The sequence below is a fragment of the Anguilla rostrata genome, chromosome 13 (genome assembly GCF_018555375.3).
Source record: "Anguilla rostrata isolate EN2019 chromosome 13, ASM1855537v3, whole genome shotgun sequence".
Taxonomy (NCBI): Eukaryota; Metazoa; Chordata; class Actinopteri; order Anguilliformes; family Anguillidae; genus Anguilla; species Anguilla rostrata.
The window spans coordinates 10,261,279-10,276,148 of record NC_057945.1 but is presented as its reverse complement, the minus strand read 5'-3'; the positions used below and the strand labels follow the sequence as shown (position 1 = coordinate 10,276,148).

Sequence of the window (14,870 nt, the reverse complement as noted above, 5' to 3'; positions counted from 1 at the left end):
GCACCATTCATCCTGCATATCCATTCTGTGAAATGAACACAACTCTTTACTGTCGTAAATAATTTATTAATCAAAAGATGCTATCAGGGCCTTTACACAGGATGATTAAACTTTTAAAGAGATCCGCTCTAATAATGTACACAAATAAGAACATTGTATCATAAATACAGCATTAAAGTGCCATACAAGCCATAAATATATATGTTCTATTATTTATATGTGGGAAATTGTCATGTTGTTCTCACAATTTCCCAACCATGTGTCCACTTTTACAAAAAAAAAAACCAAACAAATTTTCTCATATTTTACAGCAAACAGAACGTACCATAAACAGGGTTAGCTTGGCTGATATTACCGTTGCAGATGTGCCACAATGAGAAATGCACTGATCTTTATTCTTGATCTTGAACACACGAATGTGTGCAAATAAGAGGTGTTAGAACTGGATACCAATATGTGGAATTGCACAGAAAAGCATGTTTTGACATTGCACCCATTTTGAAGACATGTTCATACTGTCCATCATATTTTACATTGAGAAATACTTACACTTGGGAAGAAATATATATTATTTCCACAATATTACACAGGACAAAAAATAAACATAAATATAATAGTTTTCTTACAGTGGGAAAGGGAATGATTTCAATGTGATATATAAAAAAAATCATGACCTACAGCTTTGGGCAACAAATAGACTTGACTTGAAATGCGTTTAAGAGCCTGTAGACTTTCTGGGTTGAGAGGGAGGGGTCAGCTGTCCAGTTGTGGGAGGAGTCAGTCATCCAGGTGGGGTGGGTGGGGGCGGGGTCAGTCGTCTAGGAGACGGAGCTGTCGGTCGCCCGAGCGCGGCGGCTGTAGCTCACGCGGTGTTGTTGTTGATGTCCAGCCGGCTCACCAGCTCGGTGACCAGGGTCTGCAGGGTTTCCGAGCGCATCTTGCTGACGCCCAGGACGCCCTCGTGGTTCACCTTCTCCGTGTCCTCGTAGTCCCTCACCACCTTGTTGGTGATGAGGGAGAGGCCGAACACCTTCATGCCGCAGTGGCTGGCCACCACGACCTCTGGCGCCGTGCTCATACCTGTGTGGGGATAAAATGGCTGCTTCAAATTGCGCTTTTTCTCCCCCGTCCACACGCAACAGGACTAGTGGCATGGTGTCACACAGCAGAACATTTCCACCATGAATGTGTCAAACCAGCAGACTACTGACCTCACATAGCTAGGGAAAAAACACGCAGGAACCATAGTGAATCGATTTGTTCAATCAAGCCCGATATGTTTAAAATCCACTCCTTCTGACAAAAACAATTGGATTTTTATTTTGCATTTCTGTGTAACTCCACCGATAGTGTTCAGGTGCAGCACCGTTGTAAGCCTGCGCTGAGTAGCTAGAGGGCGCTCTTCCAGTGGTATGAAGCCAGTTGTGACCTCTACAGATGTTGGGTCAAAGGTGGTTGGGTCGCAGCTATTTGGGCCCAGTTTGGAGAGCGAGAGCCAATGCTGGGCAAGCCATTTTGGAGCCCCTTGTGCAATTAATTTTCTTTACTTAAGTTTTTCTTTCTCAAGTGAAATAAAGAAATAAACTCTTCTGATATAGTATTCCTGTTCTTACGGAAACAGAAGCTCACCTGTCCATCCCTAAATCACTTTAGTGTGTGCGTGGCATTGTGATTGAAATGCATACCGATGTAAAATGAACACGTTCAATCATTGGCGATTCTTGAGAAGCAGACATGTGGGCCTGAATGGATAGATGTAATTTGTACGTATATAAGGTGAGCTTATCAGCCGTTCACAGGGGGAGTGTCTTACCCACAGCGTCAGCCCCGAGTTTGTGCAGGAAACGCGCCTCAGCGATGCTCTCGAAGTTAGGCCCGCCCACCATGCAGTACACGCCCTCATGCAGAAACTGTGAGAAGCCCAGGCTCTTGCAGATGTCTTTGGCCAGACGGCGCAGGTCTTGGTCGTAGACACCGGACATGGGGGGGAAACGGGGGCCGAACCTGAAGAGAGACCAAGGTCAGAACATACCTAATACACTTTCGTATTATACACTCCACATACCTAATACACATTCATATTACACACTCCACATACATCATACACATTCAACACATTCATATTACACACTCCACATACCTAATACACATTCAACACATTCATATTTCACACTCCACATACCTAATACACATTCATATTACATACTCCACATACATCATACACATTCAACACTTTCATATTACACACTCCACATACATCATACACATTCATATTACACACTCCACATACATCATACACTTTCATATTACACACTCCACATACCTAATACACTTTCATATTATACACTCCACATACCTAATACACTTTCATATTATACACTCCACATACCTAATACACATTCATATTATACACTCCACATACATCATACACATTCAACACTTTCATATTACACACTCCACATACATCATACACATTCATATTACACACTGCACATACATCATACACATTCAACACTTTCATATTACACACTCCACATACATCATACACATTCATATTACACACTCCACATACATCATACACTTTCATATTACACACTCCACATACCTAATACACATTCATATTACACACTCCACATACATCATACACTTTCATATTACACACTCCACATACATCATACACTTTCATATTACACACTGCACATACATCATACACATTCATATTACACACTCCACATACATCATACACTTTCATATTACACACTCCACATACATCATACACATTCATATTACACACTCCACATACACATACCTTACACATAATTCATGTGTAACACCTCCACATACGCTAATACACTTTCATATTACACAATCCACAGTCATCATACACATTCAACACATTCATATTACACACTCCACATACCTAATACACATTCATATTACACACTGCACATACATAATACACATTCAACACATTCATATTACACACTCCACATACCTAATACACATTCATATTACACACTGCACATACATAATACACATTCATATTACATACTCAACATACATCATACACATTCATTACACACTACACATACATAATACACATTCATATTACACACTGCACATACATAATACACATTCATATTACACACTCAACATACATCATACACATTTAACACATTCATATTACACACTCCACATACCTAATACACTTTCATATTACACACTCCACATACATCATACACATTCATTACACACTCCACATACATAATACACATTCATATTACACACTGCACATACATAATACACATTCATATTACACACTCCACATGCCTAATACACATTCATATTACACACTCCACATACATTACACCCATTCAACCCATACACCGGGCACACAAGCGAGCGATGTGTGATGTCCGTGTGTACGTGCACGTGCATAAGTGTGCGCGTGCATGTGCGTAAGTGCGCGTGTGCACATGCGTAAGTGTGCGCGTGCACGTGTAGAAGTGTGCGCGTGCATGTGCATAAGTGCGCGCGTGCACGTGCGTGCATGTGTATAAGTGTGCGCGTGCATGTGCATAAGTGTGCGCGTGCGGTCCACAGGACTCACTTGTCGTCGTTGGGCCCGTTGAGCGGGTTGAGCCCGGCGAGGCCCGGCAGGTTGATGTGGTCGCGGATGATCATGATGTCGCCGTTGCAGTAGCCATCCGCCAGGGCGCCGGCGGCGTTGGTGACGATCAGCGTCTCCACCCCCAGCAGCTTGAAGACCCGCACCGGGAAGGTGACCTGCGGGACGGGGCGGGATGGAGCTGAATCCTCCCCCCATGTGAACCAGCTCGACCCCCCCTCCCCTCCCCTTCCTCCAGCCCCCAACTGCCTAAACCCCCCTTATATAACAGAAACACAAGGGGCGGCATTCAGGCCTGGGTTTCTCCGGGCGCTTGGAATGCGACTGTGGCCAGCGTGATTCCTAAAGAGCAGATGCTCTGGCTGCTGGCTGGATGTGGCATTTGCAGACGCTGGAACCCAGCCTGGGCGAACGCTTCTGCGGCAAAGCGAGGTCACATGACCCCAACCGCTGTGGTCTGAACCGCTGGGAGCAGAACCTGTGGCATCCCACCAGGATCAGGCTGAAGCTAAACTCTCCTTGAACCCTGGCCAAGCCCCAAAAACTCACCCTGTTCCTATGTTGTGCTGTTACATGGAATGTAATATTTCATTCTATTCCATTACATTGCATTTATGTGGACTCTCTTACACTGAGCTACTTCCAACATGGGAACATTTACCTGATTAATATTAGCAGTATCACCAGACCTGGCTAACAAGATTCCCAGACCAGTAATAAAGATGCAACATCATTAAAGCAAACTACGGTAACCAAGACCCAAAGTACGAATTCTAACTACGATACAGACGAAATCAATAACAAGCCCTAGAAAGACAAACAAAGAGCCATAAAAACCCGCCCTAAAACCATAAAAGCACAGTGACCTAGATTTACTGAAAAGGTGGGAGAGCCGTGGGGGTGGGGCTAGGACGGGAACCAAGATGCAATCTGAAGAGGTGGGTCTTCAGTCTGTTTTGGAAGATTGCTTACAATTCTGCAGTCCTGACGACTTTGGGGAGTCTGCTTCACGACTTGGGGGCCATAATAGGCAGACATCATGACTGGGAGAAGTCAGCACGCGGGGGGGGGGGGTGGGGGGGGCAGGCTTTCCAAAATGGAGGGATCTGGCCGAGGTGTGGATTTTTAACTGAAGCTTTAACCCCATCTAGTCAGTGAAGTAGGATGAGGAGGGGCGCGACGTGAGCACGCCAGGGAAGACTGAAAGTCATTCAGCTGAGTTCTGTATTAGCTACAGGGATTCAGTGACCAGGGGCACCAGGGCCTGGACTAGGAGTTGCTCAGAATAGGTGGTGAGGAAGGGGTGGATACCATGGATGTGGCACAGGAGGAACCTGCACATAAGACCTCTGACCTCTGAGTGAACTTTCTTGCAATGTCTTGTTATGAGAAGATGTGGTGGCAGCACAGCAAGATGGTTAGGGAATTGAGTATGCATCTCAGAGGGTTTCGGGTTCAATTCCCAGGTGGGGCACTGGCATGTAAATGGGTTTCATGTTTTAAGAAACTGCAAGCTATGTAATTTGCTCTGGATAAGAGCGTCTGCTCCTGTAAATGCTTCAATGTGAAGGTGAATTGGGAGGGCTAGAGAGTGAAAGAGAGACTGAATAGGCAGGAGCTGCAGCCTCACCTTGCTGAGCGAGTGCCCCTCGTACATGTGGAACCGCCCCTGCATGCACACGCACGTCTTCCCTTTGAGCTCTCCGAACACCAGCCTCCCTGCGTGTCCCTGCACTGCGAAGCACGCACAGAGCACCGTGTGAATATGAGAGCCCCACAAGACACTTATAATAATAATAATAATAATAATAATAATAATAATAATAATAAACGCATGTAAATTTGAGAGCCCCACAAGACACTTATAATAATAATAATAATAATAATAATAATAAACGCATGTAAATTTGAGAGCCCCACAAGACACTTAATAATAATAATAATAATAATAATAATAATAATAATACACAGTGTGAATTTGAGAGCCCCACAAGACACTAATAATAATAATAATAATAATAATAATATAATAAGAAAAAATTGAAAAACAGAACATAAATTATGAGAACCACATAATAATAATAATAATAATAATAATGTCTTCAGTTAAATGTCAGAATGTCTGAGCTTCTGTAGTAGTAAAGCGGGCGTGTGTGAATCCGTCCCTCCCCGAGCCCTGATTGGCTGCCCGCCTCACCGGTGCTCTGTGGGAACCCGGGGATGTCTGCGTAGTGGAAGGAGTCCTGCAGCTTGAGGGCGTCGGCCAGCATGCCCAGCCCCGAGCCGCATATGATGGCCACTTTGGGCCGGTGCTGGGTCTGCGACAGGAGCCAGTCGGCGGTCTTCTGGTAGTCGTCGTGGCTGCGGGAGAGCGCAACGGGTGAGCGGGGAGATCCGGTACTCCTCAGAGACCTCATTGTGCTCGACCCCACCGCCTACCAGCTCAGCGCAGATGCATTCATCGGCCGTACAGTGAACCAATCACAAGTCAAGCAGTGTCAAAATTGCTTAGCTTTGTTTTCACTCGGTACGCACCGCATGCTTGCAGGGCAAATTTCTCTGCCATAATAAAGGTCTTCTGTTGGAGGGGAGGTCAAATACAAGGTCACTTATTCTGCCCTAAATGGCTTGTGGGAAATAAATGCCGTGCCTTGCTGCTGTGCTCGCGCTGGAATTTACTGGCTCAGTTAAGGATGAGCTGAGAAGTTTTACCCGAAATGCAGAGAATGCCATAATATTACTGCACAATGATGTTGTCACAGCCATAAATATCTCTCCTCGCACTCTCTGAGCACTCTTGGAAACCAATCAGCCTTCTCAGATAATGGATAAGTAATCTACATGGAAACAGTAGCTGTGCTTGACCACACGTGAACGCTGTTCTTTCTAGACAATGACAAGGGAGGCACGTAACTTGGTCTAGATTTTTTTGTTAAAAGATCAGATCTCCACAAATGGAATCTTTAAGACCAGTTGCATTTATATTTAGTTGAAAAGTTTGAGGAACTAAACTTCTTTCTCAGTCCAAATAAAATCCCCAAACTCTAAAATTATATTATATTATAAAAATTATATTTTCACAATGTTGGCTAATACAGAGTGTCTGTTGCCCGTATAGTTCCTTTCATTTCCCACAGTACCAATAAAACAAGCGTGCTTCTGACACCCAACATGCTGAAAGTCTGAGTTCAAAATGAGAGTGGTTTCTAAAGAATATAATTTGCTGTGCAACTTTGGTCAGTCTCTCCCCAGAACTCCATGGCCCAGCATGCAGCAGGTGCTCTTCCTGGTCTCTGAGAGGTTACTGTTCTATGCTGTGCGAGGCGAAGCCCCTCAGGTGCAAGAACGCAACTGTCGTCACTACAGAAATGAAACATCTCTCCCTGCAGTAAGAAAGCTGCACTTACCAGATCTGATCTTTGCTGTGCATTTTGAAGTCTGCGCTCTTTGATTCCCGATGTGGAAAAATTCAGCCGGATGGTGATGTCAGGCTAGTCTGAGACTCTATCAGTCCTTCTCCACACTGTCGGTGAGGTGATCTGTGGACAGGCTAGCATTCACGCTGTGCTGGTTTGTGAATGAAAGAGCAGTAGGTTCTGAGCCTGAATAAATACACAACAAGCTGGCCCTGTGTAATTCAGCAGGCAATCTCATTGGCTGCAGCCCCCTGATGTACCCCACAGCAATAAATAAGAAGCCTGTTTGTTCAGAGGTGTGCCAGGGGCTTAGATATCTGATGGACTAATTAGATTTTAACTGTGCTATTGCAAAAAAAGTGAGAGTTTCTTTGTAGGAACGTGACTTCCTTTTTTATCTTGAATAAACAAAATTCCACAAGACTGACTGTGAAACTGTCACAATCATGTGCTGTGCACATATTGTTCTCCATGTCACGTTACTGGAATAATTTGGACTACATGTGAGAAGCTTGACCTGCAAAATAAAAGCTAAATTGCCTCCAGAAGCTGTTATCTACACCTATACTGCTAAATATGCTCAATGGCCCACAAATTGAGATTTTTTTTGGCTCAATGCAGCATCATTTATGTTTATATGTTTCACTGTCCTAATACTTATGTGTCCTAATATATACATATGCTAAAGTATTTGGACAGTGAGATAACTTCTTTTTTTTTTTGGCTCTGTACTCCAGCACACTAGGTTTGAAATAAATCTATGAATACGAGGTTGAAGTTCAGACTGTCAGCTTTAATACAAGGGTTTGTATTTGATAACTGCTAACCATAGATATCACCAGACACTGAGTATCTTCCCTGGTGATGCTCTGCCAGGCCTGTACTACAGCCTTTCTCAGTTCTGATGTGTTTCTCGGGCGTTCTGCTGTCAGTCTTGTCTTTCACAAGTGAATTGCATGTTCAGTTGGATTCACGATGGGTGATTGACTTAGCCAGCCAGGACTTGGCCCCTAAAAACTCACTGATTGCTTTAACAGTATGTTTGGGGTCATTGTCCTGCTGCAAGATGAATCGCCATCCAATGAGTTTTGAAGCATTTGGTTGAGTCCGAGCAGATAAGATGTTTATGTACACTTCAAAATTCATCTTGCTGCTGTCGTCAGCTGTTACATCATTCATGTAGATGAGTCAACCGGTTCCAGTACCAGTCATACATGCCAAAGCCATAACACTACCTCCACCATGTTTCATATGGATGTTAATACCCTCAAATTAAAGCTGACAATCAGGGCATTAACCTCACGTGCATTGTTTTATTTCAAATCCAATGTGCTGGAGTACACAGCAAAAATAAGAAAAAACTGTGTCACTGTCCAAATACACACACAGCACTGTGTATATATAGCTTATGTTCTGTCACAGCTGGGTCAGGGTCAAACAAAGTTGGATAAATAAGGACTACGTGCCTTCTCACCCTCACCACAAAGCAAAACAAACTGATTTGCTCATACAGTACAAGACTGATTATGAATTTTATCTGTTTTTTTGACAACATTACTCAAGCCTTATTCCAGCATTATCTAGAGTGCTGTCCATAGTGGGAGACGCAGGCATGTTTAATGACCCTTCCGGAATGTTCCTTCAGTGAGTAAGACATTGTGCTTATTTACGACACACTGTGCGCAGATGTGAACGCACAGGGCAACTGCACTGTGCTCTTAAAGTGCCACTGTCATTCATATCCTAGCAGGGGCAGCGTTGGTGAACCTTAGCGTGGTGTTCACCGGGGCAGTTCACCACGGACGTTGGCGTAGCGGTGGCACCGCGCCCGACCCTCAGGTCTCCAATTGGAGCCGGGCCCAGCCCCGAGCCCGCCGTTTCGGGTCCTCCGGGTTCCGCACGGCTGCATGTGAGGCGCATTACCGGAGCCGGGCCCCGCCCCCAAATCCAAAGCACGAGACCGGGAGAAATTGAATTTGTGTACCTCACAAGGTCCCTGAATGCCAGCCATTTTCCCCTTTTAGACGCACAGCCTTCGCCTTGTTGGACAGATTGAATTAATGGCCGATGCCAGGGGCGAACCAGCACTGTTGCCTTCCCCTAGCCATCCATTCTCTCGCTGGTAGAAACGTTACTGTTTCCAGAGCCTCTGCTCTCGAATCCCCGATGCACCGTATTGCCTTTTTCTCCACTTTAAACAACTCCGGTTCCAATGTCCGGAAAACGAGAGGATCATGGGATAAAAGTGACTTCTATCAATGATTTCCACCAAAATAGTTTTTTTTTGTTAAAGTCAAGATGACCACTGTAGTTACATTACAAACTGCAGCTAACATTCTTAGTGAACATGTCCGCACCTGAATGACAGAGCCCTGGCCCATAGTAGCTGTCCTGCATACAACAGGAAATGTTCCACATTTACATCTGAAACCACAAAGACAGGAGGCTTCTTCACCCATTCAGTCTTACGGGGCGGCGCACTTGTTGTGGTCCTTCATGAAGATGATGGCCTCCTCCTTCTCCTTGTACTAACCGGTGTTAATTGCCTAGTTAAGCTGATAATGCCCTCCGTAATTATTTACTCCCTTACTTATGCACAAATATCTTCTGACGCAAGCAATTAACGGTCCTCCCTCAAAAGCATAACCATTCCCTTTGGTTCACGCGTAATTACATATTAAGGATAATTAATACAGTGTAATCCACTGATTGCAATTAAGCCGATGCACACAAACACTTGTAATGAATTTCGGCGGCAATTATTCATTATGACAATTACAGAACAAACAGTCTGTCGGCACAGACACTAGTAATATAAACACCGCCCACATCACAGCGGGTCCAGTACAAGAAGCTTTACAGGTTGAACGCATCAAAGAATATTGTCCACCTTTTATAAAAAAAATGCAAATAATTCTAAAACTCTATAAAACTGATACAGGACACAGGACAAATGATCAAAAAGTACTTTTCAGAAGGCAATGTCATTAAAACAGGGTGATTAAATTGAAAATAATTGTGATCTATTGATTGAAATACTTTGGCAAAGAAAGATATAATTTGCATTGCTTGTCCTTACTCTTTTCCAGGGGAAGCTCGTGAAGCCCACCTTTACTGAAGCCACTCCAGCTGAGCGTCTCACACAAGCTCACAGGCTCAATGGCAGCCCAGCACCCGGGTGTGGCACGCAACAACCGGGCCACCCACAATGACAAACAGACAAAGAGATACCTCCTCGTATCTGAAACAAAGAGGACAAGATAATGCGATAATGACGTTTAAAATATTTCACGAACTTTGGGCCCTGCAGGAAACAGCTTCAGAAAACAACAACAACCGCAAGACCAAGACCAAAGTCTCAAAAAAAAAAAACAAGAGGATGTAAAAAAAAACACCACTCCCATCAGTGACAAATTCAGCCACACTGTACTCTTACATTAGTCTTTAAAGGAGTTGAGAAGCTATCCTGATACAGCTGATTTTTAAAAATCACTATTAAGAGCTTGCCTGAATGTCAAACACCCTGCAGGCCATCAGCACTCCAGGCACACTAGCCACACTCAATGAATGGTCTATCATTTTACTCAGAGCCAATCAAACAGAGTTTGTGGTTATATTCCACGAACACACAAACAGTACATACAGTAATGTGCACTGCTACAACCATTTAAGACGCTGGCGCTCAAAATATTATGATTCCCACATCCTCAGAAGAAACTGTGCAAACACAGTGGTTCTTCACAAACACATATAACTCATTAACGTGTTAACACGCATCTATTTACCGGATGCGTTACTCCATACACATTTTCCGTAACATGTCATGACAGGTGGGCTGAAGTCCGCGGATATGGTCCGAAGGTCGTTTTGGCTGTTTTTCCCAAGGGAATTTGCTGTAAGTCAGTGAACTTTGTTTTGGATCAAAATATGTGTGGGTGGACCAAGGCTCTGAACCTGGCTTTCGCCTATCAGTCTGGCACTGCATAGACAAAACACTGAAGCTTTCCCGCTCTCATTGGTGTTAAGAGGTGGGAGCGGTTCTCAATGCTGGAGGCCCATAACCCTGGGTAAGGACACTAGAAAATGGCGTGTTGAGCTGATGCCACAGGGACACGTGAAGGATGCTGGCCGTGCATTGTAATGACGGAGGCATGCCTCGCTCCTGACAATGCGGAATCTTGTTATAAAAGAGCAACCGGTAGTGCTGAACCCCCCCCCCAACCGTCCGTGTTTTTAATCTGAAGCATATGAGCCCCGTGTGACTGCGTTCGATGCTAACCCTGCGCTTCGTGCACTTCCAGCGATCACTTGCACTGTCATGTGACACTCCGATCGCCAAAAAAGGTCAGACGTCTATTTTTTTCAAGAAATGTTTATGGTTGTATTTATTTATTTATTTATTACCCCAAGTTGGTTCTTTTACAGATTATCTAGGGATATTTTTGCCATTTGCCAAAATGAATTATTTGCAGGGAAATGGAACACTTCTTTGAGAAGCAGATGATAAATTAGGTGTTTATGGCAGGGATACTTACTGTACCCAGAAAATTAACCTTGTCCAGCTGGGACCTTACTGCCTGACCGTCTCTGAATGGAACTGTGTTTTCTTTCGTTTGCGGTGACCTTTTTTCTGTCTGCAAGACATTTCACGTGCCCGACAATACTCACTTTATGAGCGAGTAAACACAGATCATGTGGAGACGAGCCCTAAATTGGGGAGAGTGGGTGCACTGTGTGACTTGTGACTCCTCTTATATCACACCCACTACCTCTTCCCTCGTTTCAAAGACTCCACTGCCTTCTTTTCAGGAGACGATCATGAGAACATCATCGACGCTCTACCGGCTGTGATGCTTTCAGACGATGTCCGCTCTAATGATTGATGGCAGTACTTTACTATGTCCTGTGTGAGAACAGCTACTCTACATTTATTCCAGCTACAGAATGACGGTGAGCAGGAAGGACTGGTGTTCTTTGACTGCCCTCTGGCGTTGACATGGGGAACAGTCAGTCTACCAATAAGAAGCAGAGAAATAAACCAATCACGAACATTTATCAAAAAACAATTGTGTAACAGAAATGATTCACTCACATATGGCAGCTAAAGTTCGAGGAACATGCTGCTCGATGTTTATTTTGCTGAGGTACAGAGCTGACTTACTGCTGTTTAGCAGATTTCTTAGTCCAAAATGACTTAACGTAGAAGAGTTTCTTATGTCAGTTTCTTATGCGAAACTCAACAGTCTGTTTCAGACTTCTCCCTGACATGTCTCTTCCTCCACCCTTTCCCCTTTGTAGTTACTGGTTAAAGCTATAGTTCACTTACTTGGATTAAAAAAAATTACTCTTTGCTTTCAACTGGACAGGCATTTTTTGTGTATGATTGAAAATAATTTAGGAAATACATGCAAATGTGGTTTCTGATGACAAATCAGCTTTACAATGGGTGGTCCAAAGCATTAGGGGGTTTTTGGTCTAAAGCAAGGAAATAACACTTTGTGTAACTCCAGAGATAATTATACAATGATGTTAAAACTCTGCAGGTTGTATGACTATGTATTATTACCTGAATATTATTATTATAAAAATAAATATCTTATTTCTAAACCTTCAGAACCTTCTGTAAATTTCTCAACTATCCTTCGTTGCACACAAAAAACTGGGCCAATCACAAATGTGCACTGAAACTGACACAATATCCACAAATCCCATAAAATGAACTCCCACTTTAAACTGTGACATCACAATGCAACCGTGTAGACTGGGTGTTGAGATCATGGTATGGCACCAAGATTATCGCCCCCAGCAACTGAATCAGAGAAGCATAATTCCTGAGACCAAAATAAATCAATCTGAAGACCGTAGCCTGTGACAGACCACACTGTACCTCCTGCATCCAGATCAGAAACGTGGGTGTTCTCTGTCGGCTGTAAAAATCCCCAGAAAAGCTTCTCGACATTTTCCTTACCGATTAATGGTAATAAATTCATCCAAACACATTTAATACAGTGCTTGCAACAAATGTGTATTGCTAAATGTTGTCATTAAGTGCAATGAATTTACAAGAAATGCAAGATTGCAACATAATGACAATATTATAATTCTGTCATTATATGACAATCATTTAGTGAACAGAATGAAAAGTTCCCCAGAGTGTCGAACAGTGAGATATAAATCAACTTTAATGATTTTGAGCAAATAGATTTCATACTGCAGCAAATTATATTGCCAAGTTGTGGCTTGGTGGGGCGGCATAAATAACTGACCAAATGAATGACAAAGTAACTTAGCAGCCAGCTAACTGAAACTCACAGATATGCCCAAAGAATGATGAGAGGTACTGCTATGGTACTGCAGACACTGACTCCTGATCCTAGACGTGATTTTGTCTAAGAAGTAGGGAGCTGAGGACGGGGTCAGGGGCTGGGGCAGCTGGGCTCTGAGGTTGTCGGCGGAGGTGGAAGGGCAGGACTCTTCAAACCTCAGCATCGCTGGTTCTTCTGCCCTGTGTCCTCGCTGAGAGAGAGATGCTTCCCCCCCACAGCCGGATGCCCACACTCAGTGCCAGAGCCAATCGGAAGTCCCCCTTTGGGAGTCCCATCATGAACTGCTCCAGCACCACCTGTTCCATGATGTCATCCGGAGCGCAGAGTTCTGGTTGCAGCCGACGCAGGAAGTAGCTAAGGAGGGCTTAAGCCCTCTTCACCAGTGTGCCTGGACCCCTCTCCCAGCCAAAGGCCTGCCACAGTGAGGTTGCTGTAGCAACTCATTTTTGAGCAAGCACTAAATTGATCCCCATTAAGCCCTCACTTTCAGCCTGCAAATCTAAACAAACAGACCACTGTCTGCTGTAAGACCAACAGTAGGAAGCCAGAACCCTCCAGTTTCCACCCAAACCAAACACAGGCTACGCATTCACGTAATCCAAAAGGCTGAAGGTTGTACCGTACACTGCGTTCCATCGAGCAGAACCTGGACAGATGAAGTGGTGCATGACAATCCGTAAGACTGAAGAAGAACGTAAATTAAAGGGAAAGGCCTCAGCGCCAGTGAAAGTCAGTCTCAAGCAGCGCCCTCACTTTGCCCTGCGTTCGTTACTGAGCTTCAGCTTGCCCTCGTTTACCCCCGGCTCTTAAAAAGTTTAAAGCCCGACCTCGCTCACCGTGGCCCTGGGTAATTTATAGCTCTAGTGGGCTTAATGAGTCTCTCCAGTCACACATAAAAGGGTTTCATAACAGACTTTGCGATGATGAAAAACTGCTAAAAAGCGCTGCCAGCGTAAACGTGGCGTTAGGAAAGTGAACCCGCGTTGATAAGAGAGTGATAGATAGTGTGAAAATGCGTCCGAAACGTAATGAAGTGTTCTCGCGGAATCCATCAATTCGTCAAACGCCGTCGGATGCTTTCGCGGTAGACGTGTAAATTGACGGCGGCATCGGGGAGACGCCGCCTTCGTCGACAGTGGGATCCTAAAAATGTTTTGTGGGCTCTGTGGGCGGGAACTTGCGCACAAATGATGAGTAACGCGCATGACAGCTTCAGGACTGACTCATTACAGCAGATGAAGCGCTGCTGCTTTGATCTCATAACCGTCAACGGCGGATTGAGCTAATGCTCTTCCAATGAGGCTCATGAGCTGAAGGACGACGGACAGGGCCTGGAGCTCTCTGATTTATCCACAGCTTTTACTGTGTTTGTGCTAACTTATTTTTAATGTGCGTGAATGGTTGAGGAGGTGAACTCTGGATGGACTGCAGAGTTGCCGCCAATCCGACCGCATGTGGGGAAGTCGACCCTTTCCATTTCCAAAGCGCTGGAAACGTTAG

General features: G+C 44.4%; 1 protein-coding gene across 2 annotated transcripts; it reads right to left on the bottom strand.

The window, feature by feature from the left end:
- Positions 1-45: 45 nt before the first annotated feature.
- pnp4a (purine nucleoside phosphorylase 4a) lies at positions 46-10,253 on the bottom strand. 2 transcript variants are annotated; one of them, XM_064305654.1, is made up of 8 exons: positions 10,124-10,242; positions 9,402-9,468; positions 7,036-7,195; positions 5,826-5,989; positions 5,259-5,362; positions 3,611-3,786; positions 1,814-2,004; positions 46-1,080 (listed from the first exon to the last, which is right to left on the bottom strand). In XM_064305654.1, exons 3-8 carry the CDS (start codon positions 7,056-7,058, stop codon positions 863-865), a joined length of 876 nt encoding a protein of 291 aa, XP_064161724.1. In that variant the 5' UTR covers positions 7,059-7,195; positions 9,402-9,468; positions 10,124-10,242; the 3' UTR covers positions 46-862. The 2 variants fall into 2 exon arrangements, with proteins under 2 accessions (XP_064161724.1, XP_064161725.1); XM_064305655.1 differs by lacking the exon at positions 9,402-9,468 and having other exon boundaries at positions 10,124-10,253.
- Positions 10,254-14,870: the final 4,617 nt, after the last annotated feature.

What these genes read in the sequence shown, in the direction of transcription:
- pnp4a (XM_064305655.1), bottom strand. Translation starts at nt 7,058, where the DNA reads ATGCACAGCAAAGATCAGATCTG. An exon ending in AACGGGCCCAACGACGACAA is followed by an intron (nt 2,005 to 3,610) that starts GTGAGTCCTGTG and finishes GTCTCTCTTCAG; the next exon opens with GTTCGGCCCCCGTTTCCCCC. An exon ending in ACTCGGGGCTGACGCTGTGG is followed by an intron (nt 1,081 to 1,813) that starts GTAAGACACTCC and finishes ATCCCCACACAG; the next exon opens with GTATGAGCACGGCGCCAGAG.